Here is a 15226-nt window from a genome sequence, read left to right as displayed (position 1 = left end):
GGTGTTGTGGTCTAATAAATAAGCCACCGGATGGAAGATCACAAGGTACTGGGTTTAAATCCAAGCCCACCCTAGCATCCTTTTGTAAGACGTTAATCTACATTTGCCACTCTCCACCCAGGTATTATACCCGGTATGATGCAACATTAATGTAGTTTGCTCAGCATTGTGAGCGTCTGTAAAATTGCACCTGGCTAGAATGCTCCCCAGGGAGTGGAGAATGTGCATACATTGTGTGTGGGTAAGCCTGAATCCGATGATCGGGGTAATACTATATCTAAAAGCGCTTAGAGACATCGTTGATATATTAAGCACTTTAAAAACACAGAATATTATTAGCATTAACTAAGAGGATGTCTGCACGGTCTGTAACTACAAGATAACTTGAAGTTTAAAAACATAACCTCACTTTTAACTTTACAAAATGTTGTGTGAACCTAACTAAAGAGTCCTAACGTTTCTTGCCCTACAGGGAAGGTAATTAGAGATTGTTTCCAGAGATTTAGTTTGAACGAAACATCTTGAGAATGTCTGGTGAGCTGCTTAACGTGGATTAAGACCTCTTTTCACTTGCAAATGCAATTAGAGAAGCACAATTTAATTAGGAAATGGTGATCTCTGTTACATATCAATTTACCTGGTCCGCCGGCGTTATGGGTATGATACTTGCAAAATTTAAAGGATGTAGTATTAATTGGAAATGAAAAATGAAGAAAATGAAACATTTGTATCATGCATGAATAGCAGACCATTAGCCCTACATAGCAGCAAGTATTATTTCACTACATCATACCTTAATAAATTCATTAAAGGCATGCGTACTATACTACTATTCAAACAGTAGAGCAGGTCGTAAAATAATTTGTCATCAATTAGGCCAAGAATATATGAAAAATCATCCAAGTAAATATGTTCTGAAAAATGTTAAATGATTAGTCAGGGAAAATTCAAAGATAATTCCCAAAAGGAATACAGAGAAAAATGTATTTGTACCTTGCCCCAAAGTCATGGAAGATATCATCAGAAAGGAAATTCATAGCATTGTTCAACTAATTTTTTCCTACATGTTTCCCCTTTTGAACTTGATTTGCAATATGAATTTATTTGTAAAGTATATAGGTACATTTGAGAGTGTGCAAGAATTTTGCTGTTTCATTTTGATACTTCGATCTGTTTGTTTACATTTCGTAGTTATGACAACCTCGGTGATTCAGAAAAAGGGGCCCTCTGGTGATTCCTGAAAATTGCATATTTCCATAATCACATAAATAGCTCAGATAATTCTCAAAGCCAACTTGATTACCTTCCAAAATGACTTGTAGTATGTCTATACAGCCTTTTGAAAAATAATGTTTGCAGGAAATCTTTCCAATTTAATCTTGCATTTCCCTGAATATATATGCCCTGGCTTGTATTTTACTTTCAACAAAATTCCAAGTCATGAAAATTGCAAGATGCAAGATATTCACAGCAGAGTAACAATTATTTGAGTTCTTTCTGGAGTGATTCTGCAGAAAAAGTGAAACTTGCCTAGAAGCAGATTTTATCATTTTTTTTCCAATGAAAACTTTTCAAACTGTTAAAGGTACTATGTCTCATTTGCAGGCCAAAAAATGAAAAGGTTAAATTCCAACGGCATTTTTTGAAAGATATATTAATTTAATAGAACTTCCCTAAAAAAAAAGGGGGGGGGGGCTCCAAAATAAGTGGGAAAATAACGACTATTAGCTGTCAAATCGACTTAAGAGCTATAGAGCCAGTAAGTAATAGTCTGATTTTCAGACCATTGTACCGAAGGATCGTACGTTTTATGCTGCGCAAAGATTCAATCTACAACTTTCTGGTTTACAGTCCTTTTCAGGACTATACTCACTTCTGAAAGATACTCTTCCTTCCAACCTCCACTTTCTCGCCTTTCTATTTTCACTTCTATTTTCTATCCACTTTCCTTAGTCCTTCTAGGACTTTACACATGGTGTACCGTAAACCTCTAACGTGAAGATTCAATCAGTTTAATATTGGCCATTACAAGAAGTGGGTTTTTGATGTAGACAAATGCTCATGTACCCTTTACAGCTCATTATATGTATGTTATTAACAAAGAAAAAAAAAAGCCAGTCAGTCACTCAATAGTGTCTGACAGTGAAGTCTAGCACGTAAACAGTTTTCTTGCATAATTTGAATATTAGGACACTGCTAACGTTTTAATTTCACAATTCCTGCATAGTTATACAGAATTTGATGTTGGCTGCAACAGGGACATAGTATCTTCAAGAGTAGGTTTGCTCTAAGGTCCCTTATACATGTATATATATTAATGCTGTTGTTAATTTTTTTTTTTTACAAAGCAGTCATATCTATTGACTGAAAAACTAATTCATGATATTCCCTGCTGATTTGAAGGAAGAATAGACCCATATTAATTATATTAATATTTTCTTCCATATCATTAGAGCATGCATTTCATATTCTTTCTGGGAAAGAATGGCTATTGTCACGTGAAAACCACAATTTTGATCATGAAACTATCCACTAAATCTCTTTTTAATGAACAACAATGTGACTGGAGTGCATGCAGAATCCATGGCAAATCAGAGCACAGACATAAAGATTGAAAACAGTTATTGGAGAGTATTTGCAAGACACACTACCCAAAGCATTATAGGTCTTGTCATCAAGCCAATTAGCTTTGTTTTCATGCCCTTCCTGAGTTACATAACACAATCACAAGTCATACATTGTGGGTACCTGGGGGTTCCTCTGGTCTAGCCAACTAGCAGGTCGTTCCACAATTAGGGACAAACGATTGCAAAGAAATCTTGGCTCATCTTGTCACTAGCGTCAACTGAACATTATTCCATTGTATTTCTTTCTACAGCTACTATGCCTGATAAAGATTATTATCTTCACATGCAAATCAGGCACAATGGCAAAAAGATAGAGGGCGTGCTTTATGTTAAATATCACTCATACCATGACCCCATTATTAACTTTACTTGGGGTACGAGATAACAATCTGAAAAAAGGAAACATTTCTTTTTCTTCCTTTTTAAATATATGAATGTCAGGAACATTACTTTTCATTGAACTGTAGTCAATCATCTGTCATGCAAGTATGAGTTCTACATTAACATGCCTTGCTAAATCCATCAAAGCTGATACTCTTCCGACAGACACTAAAATGGCATATACATGTAATTGATATTATTGTAATCTATGGCTTATAAGCTTTCATTGATACATAATTCATCCATTTCATTTTTCAGTTCGGATATCGTCTTTAAGCTAATAACATTACCAGATGTCCACTAATCGGATGGTAAGAGGACAATGGTAGTACAATAGGATATGTTTCAGTTACTTACGAGTCATTGAAGTTGACCATCAGTTTCTGTTGTAGAGTCTCTTGGAACTTCTTGTTGAGTACGGTCAGGAATTCAGTCTTGAAAGTGGACTCTAAGATGCTGTCATATTCCTCACTTACATGGAGCACAAACATGTCATCCTGAAGAGTACTGCAAAAAAATAAAAATACAGAGAATAGGTATTGTAAAGCGAGTAATGATACAACTATATTAACCCATTTGAAAAACCGAGTGGTCTTTGTTAAGAGATTCTAGTAGTCATCACTCAGGTTTGAGAGACATGCTGTCAAAAGGTTTCATGAATGTTATATATAGTTTATCATTACATAATGGTGGCAGCGGTGGGATCGAAGATACTCAAGAAAAAAAATATACAGATATATGGAGTCTAATGGAGATATAAATAAACGTATAGTCAATATAAAGATACCAAGGTAAACCTGCTATAGGCAAATAGTATCCAAGGCTGCAAAAAAGGTTTTCCTATAGATTACATTAGAATACATGAATGACTCATGAAATCATTATGTTCTATACACGCATCCATTTGGATCCAAATAGACACAAATAGGTTGGATTTCTTAAAGACACAGGGCTTAACAAGGGTTAAGATGGAATAAGCAAATATGTTCACTTGACAGTCAATTTTATCCCGACAAGGTGATTTAGATAATATAATCAAATCTTCCTGCACTCCACAACACAATCATGGGTTTTTCAATAAAATCCTCTTCATCCAAGAGTATTATGCTCATGCGCATAAATCAACATACATTTACATAAATATGAATTAGGTTCGTAATAAGTTGCACTTTGTAACAACCTTTTTTGCAAGAAACACAAGAGGCTAATTATGTAGGGCTATTTTTTACTATCAGATGGTGAAAGGAAAACTAGTACAAGCTTTTTATTTCCTTTGAATTTAATATATGCACTGTACATGTAAGAATGAGTAAATTAATTGGGTGAATTTTATACATAACAATACAATCGATATAACCATGATGAGAGGCCTAAAAATTGTTTGTTTATGATTATTTGTCTTTATTAATGTAATAATAGTCTGTCTTTAGAAAAGGCATTGTAACATGATCACTCATGAATAAGAGTAGACCAACAGGGGGAAAAAATCACAAAAGAAAATACGACAGCTTCAGCTCATTTGATTGTTATACTGCCAACAATAATTAGCATGAATTAATATAAGACAATAGACTGTCAATTGAAATAGCTTTAGACTGTTAATACATTTAACCATAATTGTAATATGATAATTATAGAAAATAAGAAGATCATGAGAGTATATGTTTTGGCCTAAGCCTACTTTGCTTGTGATATCTCATGAGTATTAATTAGTGATATTAAATGTAAGACAATAGGCCGTCCAAAAAAGGGGATGTAACGTGATATTCATGAATGACAAAAAGCTAAAAGTAAACAGATCATATGAGTAAATGATTTGACTGAAGTCTTGTTTGAATGTGTACTTTCGGGTAGTGATTAGTATCATTTAATGCAAGACATTATGCCGTCATCAGAAGGTAGTGGTAATATATCAACGACAGACTCTCTACCTGAAAGATCATTAGAAAAATAGTTTTGTTTGATTCCTGTTATGACTGTGCTACTTAAGGGTTAATAATTAGTGTTAATTAATTGAAGACAATGGACTGCACGATACAAGTTTGCATGCGACTCATGAATAACAACAGGCTACCACCTTACAAAATCATAATAAATACCCCAGCCTAAGCTCGTTGTTCATGATACTCAAAAGTACTAATTAGTTTTAATTAATGTAAGACGGTAGGCTGTTGGTAGGACGTAATCACAGGACAAAAACACAATTACCTTTGGGTGGGGGGGGGGGTCTAAATACTTCAGTGAGAGTGTCAGAATATTAATTGCGATTTGTCTGGATTACTCTAAATTGTTTTAATAACTTATTATTTACTATATGTCAATATTTTTCAATAATTTATATCACTTGTCACATTAAGTGGCTACCTAATCTGTATAACCACCATGTTGATTTCTAAAAGAAATGAATTATGCCTTTTTATGTTTCCTGTCCTGCATGAACCATTAATCAGGTCAAGACCTGGGCTTTTCTTAGTATGTTCTCCTTTTCTTTGTATGTATTTGTCATAATGTCTCTGTTCTTTATTGCTGAAGTAGCAATACAGTAATAGACCAACGTAAAAGTAAAAATAAAAATATGTAGACGTAGTCAAAAGTACAATGCTCAAACTTAAAGGTACCGGTACTATCCACCAATTTCAAGTCTCATCTTGTCTAATTCTGAGTTGGGCATAAATATTACGACAAATATTTATTTCAGGAAATTTATCATCATTTCATTAAAGTAAATACTATAAGTAAGATAATGGTTTACCCTTGGCTACTTCTACATGGCATACATCAATTTGAATATAATACAGATGAAACAATTTGCTTCATTCTGAAAATTAATTAATATTTTGAGGAATTGACTTTTTTTCTGAGATATATTGCAGCCTGATATCTGAATGCTAACGTAATTACATAATACAAGTAAAGTCAAATTCAGAATGTTTATCGTAGATATGATCTCACAAACACATTAAACACTCATTAAAAACCAACATGCACAAGTACATGTCAAACAGTGTACATGTACATGTATATGTAGATCTTACAAGGAAGAACATCCTTGATTTGATCCTAAAAATAAATATTTCAGGAATGATGAGTCTACTTGGCCAAGTGGAAAAATGAAATATGTACTGCTGAAGGGAAACCATTAAAATCTCAACAACTTCCTAACAGAGTAGGTTTGCAGGAAACAATTTAACATCTACCTCATATGAAAATCATATAGGTAGATTAATTGATAGAGACAATTTGGCTCATATTCCAAGGGCCTGATAAGAAATCCTAGCATCCTGTTAGGCCTATACCTGGACAATGTCCAATTGCTGAGATAGGGGATAAGTGGGTGGGATGGGGAGGGGTGGGGAAGGGAGGGGTGGGGGTGGGGTACTGTTTGTAATATTGCAACTATGGCTATAAAAACGAATTGCTAGAGCTTTGTAAAAATAGACTTTAAAATAAAAAAATCTGTATGTTGAACACAATTATAAAGATTCTACAAATAGCTTTCATTATTTATTTGATCCAAATTGTATCGTCTAATTTTACCCTTGAATAGTTGGGTATTGACCATATTTTCTGTAAAATTTGAATATGGAATTGACTACAGTAGCATATGTGTATTGTGTCACTACAAAGTTGGCAACCCCCTATATTACGCAGAAAGTTGGGAGAACTTTCAAGGACCTTGCTGCCCCACCTCCAGGAGAGTGGGCTCAGATCACCTAGCGACAGAAGGGACAAACTCTGCCTCGAATTGTTGACTCACTCTCACAGAAATAACCCAAGACTGGTTGCCTAACACACAAACCACAAACTGACGCCTACAACACACAGGTGAGAGAGTTCAAATGTAGGAGAGAAGGGTTCACATGCAGTGCATCCTGCTTTATCTTCATGGGTGAATGTCAATCATTATTTCAGGATTTAGGTAGTGTAATTATGATTTAATATATGGGGCAGAATTCTTCTCAGGGTGATCTATGAATACTACAAGAAATATTTCTCTCTCCCCTCCTCCCTTCTTGCTCTTTCTTGCTCATTCTTGCTGATACTTAGGTCATTCTTGCTCATTCCTAGGTCATTCTTGCTCATTCCTAGGTCATTTTTGCTCATTTTTGCTCATTCCTAGGTCAATCTTTTCTCATTCTTGCTCAATCTTGCTCATTCTCACTCATTCTTCCTTCTCTTCCTCCCCCCCCCCCCCCCTCCCCTCCCCTCCCCTCCCCTCCCCTCTCTCTCTCTCTCTCTCTCTCTTTATTCATATCACTCTTTCATTCTCTTTCTCCATTTCTAATCATCTTTCCTTTACTCTCTATTTACACTTCAGCTACAATATTCCAATGAGCTATAAAACTTCCCCAGGAGAAAGAAATAAAGGATGTAATAAAGAAGATTCCAAGCCAAGTAACATCATAACTCACAAAAGCTGAGTAACAAACTGCACACTGACCTGAGAGATACACTGTGTATATGGTTGAGGGGAATCTTCCTTTTGACCACGTCCCTGATCTGACCTTTCTCTGGCCCTTTCTTGATCTGCTCTCGACCAATCAGATAGATATTCCTGCCTGATAGTAGCAGGTCTCGCTTCGTGACCTGACAGAATCAATAGAGAAAAGATTTACAGGTATGGTCTGATTGTGTTTTATCACAAAGACATTGGTCGGATATCTCAGTGTTTCATTTATACAAGTAGACACTGCAAACTACACATACTTCTCAAAAGGTCAAATATATACATAAGTTGGATTGGAGAGTGGACACGAACAGATAATTTACTCTCCTGCATGGGTCAAATTCTCTTGGTAAGACTTGAAACACGGAATATCATTCCCCAAAGCCAGTATTAAGCATGATTAGAGTATATATTTCCAGATAAAATTAGGGCTTAAAATTCAGTTTATATATTGCTGTACAAAAATCCAAACAACTATTACCTTGATTTTTGTTCTCCATTAATAAAACTGTAAGAGAGAACAGATATAATCTATGCCTTTTATAATAACTTAGTTGTGTCAAAGGAGAGAACTAGAAGGGTGCCATTTTGGGGAAATTCCCTTTATCTATCAGATGTTGGGAAACAGATTCAAATCTTCACTAAATGCAACCAAACAAACCTGAATCAGAAGTGTTTAACCCATTGCCTACTCGAACTGTTTAGTTACTACATTAAGCCTATGACAATGAGAGAAGTCAGTAGTCGATGGGTTTATAAAGAAACTCATTAGGACACGTACTTACCTTGAATCTCCTGTCATACTTGTTGACCTTATCAGCAAACTCAATCCTCTCTCTCCTAGCAACCAACGCCTGCAGGGATACATTGTGCTCAAAGCCGATGTAGTCCCCGACAAAGTTACGGTTGAGACTGTAGCGCCTCCTCTCCTTCTTGTCGAACAGGATGTCACTGGCTGCAATGGGTCAGATTTAGTTCAATCGTCATGTATGGTTGCATAAATATGAACATCATTTCAATTCAATTAAACAGTACACTAATGTCCTTTGGCAAGACATTGATCTACAATTGCCACACTCAACCGAGGTGATGTAAATGGGTACCTGGCAGGAATTAATTCCTTCAAATGCTAGAGTGCCGTAATGGCAGCCATGCTAAAGCCAGGGTAATAATCAAGAGCACCAGGAGTGTCAAGTCTGACAGACATGAACGCTTTACAAGAACCCACTATTATTATTATTATTACACAACCAATTTGAACGAGGGATTTACAAACAAGGTTAAGTTGTAGTAAAGGTAACACATTATCTGTCAAGCAGTTGTATTCCCAACTCTCACTTGAATGACTATTTAAACACTTGGAAAGATTTCAAATTTTGTATTAAATCATGCATAAATCATTTGAGGATTTTGATGAAACTAAAAAAAATTACCTAAAAATGATCATTATTGAAAATAGTAAGATAAGTTTTGTTTTCTTTATTGAAAGTTTCATGTGACACAAAGCTTTGTATAATCTGCTACAACTTAACTTATTCAAAAACTTTTAAAAATATCCGTTTGCATCATTTCAAATGAATTCCACCTGCTTTCATGACGGCCTGTACAGAAAGACCATCGGTCTATAACGTCCATATTTGTTTCTTTACCTTGCTGTTTGAGTCTGAGATAGTACTTCTGTGCATTGAATTGTCTGAATGCCTTCTGGATGATCCGAGCATGAAAGTCAAACTTTCTCTCTCTCTGTTCTTCTAGGAGAAAGAGCTGTCAGATATACAAACAAACAAACATACAAACAAATGTATAAAAATGGGGTCGAGAATGAAGCCAATAAGAAGCGTCGATGGATCACGTGACCGTGCATTATTCTTTTACTATCTACACGGTACCATCTGCATGGCGTGCGTTTTGGTGATAACAACCATGGATAAAGGTTGTGGGGAGACATCTTATGGCCTTGCAAAGGAAGATAGTCGACTCATTTTATAAAACAAATAATACACAGGTTTTTGTTTGTGATGTTATGGCGATGCAGCGCTATTCAGGTATTCACAATGGCACAAATAACACTCGGCTTACGCCTCATGAAATTTATTGCACCATAGCAAATACCCTCATGCGCTGCATCGACCATAACACACTCACACCTGTGTATTATTTGTATACTATTTAAGCTGGTTTACTAATTGAAAAACAATTACTTCTAGTTGTAAGATTAGAATTCTGATTTGTCTAATTGTTGAACTGAGTATAAAGTACCTTCCATTGAAACAACTTATAATTTCATTCCCTAATACTATTTCATGATTTTAAATGCATAAATTAGTCCACACATAGAGGAAAAGTTGTAAAAGACACCAAGAGTGTTCATACACTATAATGACCCTCATTACCCTTGTCTAAACGTTGGTTACATTTTAGTGACAGGTGTATTATCTGCACTATCGTTATAAAAACAAAACTGTACCTCCATGTCTTTGCTCCACAGACTTGCTTATCAATTTGAAATTTAATGTTAAGAAACATCATAACTGATCTAAACTTTTAAAAATCCCTACAGATTTCTTCCTTCAAGTGTTTATTCAATGAATCATGAATTACATTTTTTAAACTGCTGTATTCAAGACATCTGTTAAATCAATCAAACAGAATTGCAAGTCTTCATGATTTCTGCGCTATAATTGAAAAACTGAATTAGTTTCTTGTGGCTGTTCTTTGCTTCTTTTCAAGTTTGAAAATGACAATATCCAGGGTTCAGTGACACAAAGGCGTCACTCCATATTTTGTCTAAATGAGTATTTGATATCAAAATGTTCAGAAAAATGTGGGCTTTCCAGGAACCACAAAGACTTAACTCCACCCAACATCCCATTGAAGTCAATGGCTAGTGAAACATAGACTTAACTCCTTAAGGCCAAGTGCTCAGTGACACATGAACCATTTTTTCTCAAAATGGCCAAAATGGAGTTATGTCTTTGTGTCACTGACCCCTCGATATAAACTGGTTCCTTACAGATTCTGGTTTCCTGATGAAGACCTTTGTCTTGCCTAGCTGAAACTCATCAGTGTCCATGTTGACAGCGCGTAGTAGATGATTGACCCCAGACTTGACATCACCTCCCCACCTTGGCCATGTCTCGGGAGTCAAGATAGCATACCTAGAGATGGAAAAGATCACAAGTATGATAACTTATCAATAACATGCTACCACCATGTCTCGGGAGTCAAGATGGCATACCTAGAGATGGGAACGATCATTAGTATGATAACTTATCAATAACATGCTACAGCCATGTCTTGGGAGTCAAGATGGCGTATCTAGAGATGGGAACGATCATTAGTATGATAACTTATCAATAACATGCTACAGCCATGTCTTGGGAGTCAAGATGGCGTACCTAGAGATGGGAACGATCATTAGTATGATAACTTATCAATAACATGCTACAGCCATGTCTTGGGAGTCAAGATGGCATACCTAGAGATGGGAACGATCATTAGTATGATAACTTATCAATAACATGCTACAGCCATGTCTTGGGAGTCAAGATGGCATACCTAGAGATGGGAACGATCATTAGTATGATAACTTATCAATAACATGCTACAGCCATGTCTTGGGAGTCAAGATGGCATACCTAGAGATGGGAACGATCATTAGTATGATAACTTATCAATAACATGCTACAGCCATGTCTTGGGAGTCAAGATGGCATACCTAGAGATGGGAACGATCATTAGTATGATAACTTATCAATAACATGCTACAGCCATGTCTTGGGAGTCAAGATGGCGTATCTAGAGATGGGAACGATCATTAGTATGATAACTTATCAATAACATGCTACAGCCATGTCTTGGGAGTCAAGATGGCGTACCTAGAGATGGGAACGATCATTAGTATGATAACTTATCAATAACATGCTACAGCCATGTCTTGGGAGTCAAGATGGCATACCTAGAGATGGGAACGATCATTAGTATGATAACTTATCAATAACATGCTACAGCCATGTCTTGGGAGTCAAGATGGCATACCTAGAGATGGGAACGATCATTAGTATGATAACTTATCAATAACATGCTACAGCCATGTCTTGGGAGTCAAGATGGCATACCTAGAGATGGGAACGATCATTAGTATGATAACTTATCAATAACATGCTACAGCCATGTCTTGGGAGTCAAGATGGCATACCTAGAGATGGGAACGATCATTAGTATGATAACTTATCAATCGTAGAGGTGTCATACTCGAGTGGATATGTCACCGGACGAGAGGAGAATGTGCATAAATTGAGTGCGGGTAAGCATAAATCTGTAAAGCGCATTGAGAGGGCATGCAGTCCTGAAATGCACTTTATAAGGACGAATTATTATTATTAATAAATGCTACCACCATGTCTCGGGAGTCAGGATGGCATACCTACAGATGGGAAAGATCATTAGTATGTCAACAACTGTATTAAATGAAGATGAATATTGCAAACAATCCGGGATCCAGGAATTTGTAGAGTGTCAATATCTAGTCAAAGGCACCAATGGGACAAAAAAACTACTGATTATGTTGTTCATGTTTCCCTTTGGATAGATGGGTATTGACTAGCATAACGAAATAATAGTCCCCATACCATTTAAAAACTTTTTTTTTTTTTAAATCAACAAATTAATTATTTGTTGAATACAATGATGTTACATTGCTACTATTGATTAGCAAGGACTATTCAATGCAAATGGCTATTGTTTCAGTCTGAATAATGAAATATACTTAGAATTAGTTCATATGACAATAAGAATGAAGAAGTATTAAGAGAAAGAGGAAGATGACAGTAGTATTGAGAGTGTAGGCAATATATAATTTAAAATTTATTTTTTCCCCTTCCAGAATGAAAGTTTGTTCACATACCGTCTGAGAAATTTGTCGAATTCTCTCCTGTAAGCGAAACCAGCTCGCCTCACCCTGATGTTCTCCTTCAGTCCCAGGTATTCAACTTGATGATATACCCTAAATATCAACAAAATATATCGATATGAGATGTCAGTTCAGAATGTAACTTAGTCCAATGTATTCAACTTCATGATTTATCCTGAATATGCGACAAAATAAAAAGTCATTAAAATGCGTAAAATCCCAGTAATTTACAAAGATACCAATTTATTTTTTTTAAATTTATAATAGAGACATTCTTGGTTCCTTTAAAGTTAATCCCTATTTGTGCCACCAAATTTAGAAAAATTGAAAAAACAAGATTCGATTATGGTTCTAATTATAGTTCTATGTACTTGTTTATCATGTAACAAACATTGTTCTCTGATGTTTAACTTCAGCATTTATAAAAACTGCAAGAAATAGAATTGCAAGAAATAGAAACTTGTCTTTCATCATAAACATGAGATGGAATATTTCAATTTGGGTGGTTTTGACGGAACTCGGCATTGGAAGGATTTTCTCTTACCTTTTTTCTTCCCAGTCCTGAGGTCTCTTTGTCTCGTTTGGTTTGATACAGCGGATGTAATGAGGTGTACATTGCATCAGTTTGTCTACTAGCTTGTTGGCCTGAGTCTACCAAACAAAGAAACAAACAAATCATAGGTAAAACACAGTCCTGGGGTCTCTTTGTTTCATTTGGTTTGATACAGTGGACGTAATGAGGTGCGTTTTAGATATGATGGTAACATTTTTGATCTCCGCAGACTGAAAGCTGAGAGGTAGGTTCAGTTAATGTACCCAAGAGAAGCTCAGTATGCTGAGTAGCGCACTAGGCGGGAACGCTTCAGATGTTCATTTGTGGCGGATTCGATTCACATTAACAACGATAGGGTAAAACGAGGGAAAGTATGAGAGTGTATTATTTTATTATTTTCCTCCATTCCTAGGCAAGTAATCACATTGTATTGTTGGATGTAACACCATTTATGTTATATTGTTATTATGTTTTATAATCTGTATAATAATGTACATTGTTTGTAACACCTGTACCAGTGAACTACAAATTTCCATTTTGTACGGACAATAAATCAATTCAATGATATCGCCATCTTCGGTGAGTGACAACGCTGATGATCTACAAAGACTACTAACAGCCTACAACGAAATGGCCAAAGAAATGGGACTGAGCATCAATAGAGAGAAAACTGAGACAAGGTCCATGGGTACTCAAGCTGACTTCTATCACGATGTTGTCATGCTTTATACCACAGTGGACTCTTTCAAGTACCTTGGAAGTATTGTCACCAAAGACTGCATAATGAACAAAGAAATGACAGCTCAAATCCAGGAAGCATTATGTATGTTTAAAATATTTATGTAATTGTTGTGTATATATTACTGATATTTCCACTTAGTAATAAAAGAAATCAACAATTTCTCATTTAAGTTTAGAAACAAATAGTCGAAGTGAATGTGTGTACGTATTCAGGAATGTTCTGTGTTAAACCTGTTTCCGGGCAGTAGGAGTATATATATAAATATCTTCTCTACTTTTCCTCATAGCAGTGTATGTTATCCCAGTATATATATGATTCTATACTGGTGTAATGTAAAGTATGATTTGCTGACTTTTTCTTTCACATTTGTTATCGATATGCCTCATCAAGCTCGCGAAGTAGCCAAGCGGTGTCTGTGTAACACACTGAAGGGGAAGGTAATCTGAAGCATAGACAATTAACAGAAAAGACAAACACACCCTACCCACATATGCACACAGCATAGACGAAACCTCCCTGATAATGCAATCGAAGGACTGATCAATCTAAGACCAAGTAGATGCATGGCCCTCACAGAGAAAGGCAGACAGTGTTTGCGGGATGCAAAACGATTCAACATAGCCTTTCATTTATGCCTTCTGCATTATCCATACTCAACAGGGTCCCACAGTAGGATTCTGTGTTGCCCTACTAATGTCTGATCCGTGAGCTTCTACAGTCTTTCCTCTCGTCATCTCCAGTCTTCTCCTTCTCAACAACACCTTCATCTACAGACATCTTCGCCATCTTTTTCATACATACTCACTTTTCCGTATATTTTGTCCAGATTACCTTTATGATGTATATTATATTGTATGATTATCTTCGTAATGTATGTTATTTTGTCTTTATATGTATGCGATACTGTATGGTATTTTATCTTTAAATTTTTTATGAGGAATGTTATAAATTGGACTACTTATCTATCTATCTATCCATCTTCTACATCTACATGTCCAGTCATCAAAGTCGCCATTACCGACATCGCCATCAACATAGAACTACTTCATCTCAAACATCCTTCATTATTATGTAAGCTTACGTTTCATTCTATTTGATAATGTTGTTTATCCATGGTGTTTCCCACAGATAGTTTTTTAGTTCTTTTAGTATCCACTATGACCTCTTGGCCGTAGCCCCCAAACCATGCTCTTGTCTCCTTCTTATTCATTGTTATAATTTTTGTGTAACTTGGCATGGGTCAAGTGTATTTTTAAGGGACAGTATTCCATATACATGTACTATACACCTATTGCATCTCTGATTTAAACTGCATGGTGCACCTTTATATATCTTTGTTTTCAAGAGGGGGCTTTTAATCGTACAAAAAAATATCTTTATCTTGAAAGTATTTAGCAGGTGGACATTGTGTATAAAAATACATATTGCCCAATATCCTATAGTTTACTTTTTGCATGCAATCTAGTTATACTTGCTTTACTATACACACTGACAGGATTGATTTTTGTTCGCAATGTTATTAGTCGACATTACCAACATTGCCATCAACGTAGAACTACGTCAT

At 35.8% G+C, this 15226-nt stretch overlaps 1 protein-coding gene across 2 annotated transcripts in view; it reads right to left on the bottom strand.

The window, feature by feature from the left end:
• LOC577182 (amoeboid myosin I) overlaps window positions 1-15226 on the bottom strand; it is a 79350-nt gene that overhangs the window by 28083 nt on the left and 36041 nt on the right. Inside the window, exons 17-23 of one of the 2 annotated variants that reach the window (XM_030976264.1) lie at window positions 12912-12967; window positions 12362-12460; window positions 10469-10613; window positions 9105-9219; window positions 8241-8410; window positions 7450-7595; window positions 3366-3515 (exon numbers count right to left, since the gene is read on the bottom strand). In XM_030976264.1, the coding sequence (XP_030832124.1) occupies window positions 3366-3515; window positions 7450-7595; window positions 8241-8410; window positions 9105-9219; window positions 10469-10613; window positions 12362-12460; window positions 12912-12967 (881 nt within the window). 2 annotated transcript variants of the gene reach the window in all.

The sequence above is a fragment of the Strongylocentrotus purpuratus genome, unplaced genomic scaffold (assembly GCF_000002235.5).
Source record: "Strongylocentrotus purpuratus isolate Spur 01 unplaced genomic scaffold, Spur_5.0 spur5_scaffold_9, whole genome shotgun sequence".
NCBI classification, from domain to species: domain Eukaryota; kingdom Metazoa; phylum Echinodermata; class Echinoidea; order Camarodonta; family Strongylocentrotidae; genus Strongylocentrotus; species Strongylocentrotus purpuratus.
This window is presented reverse-complemented; position numbering and strand designations above follow the sequence as displayed.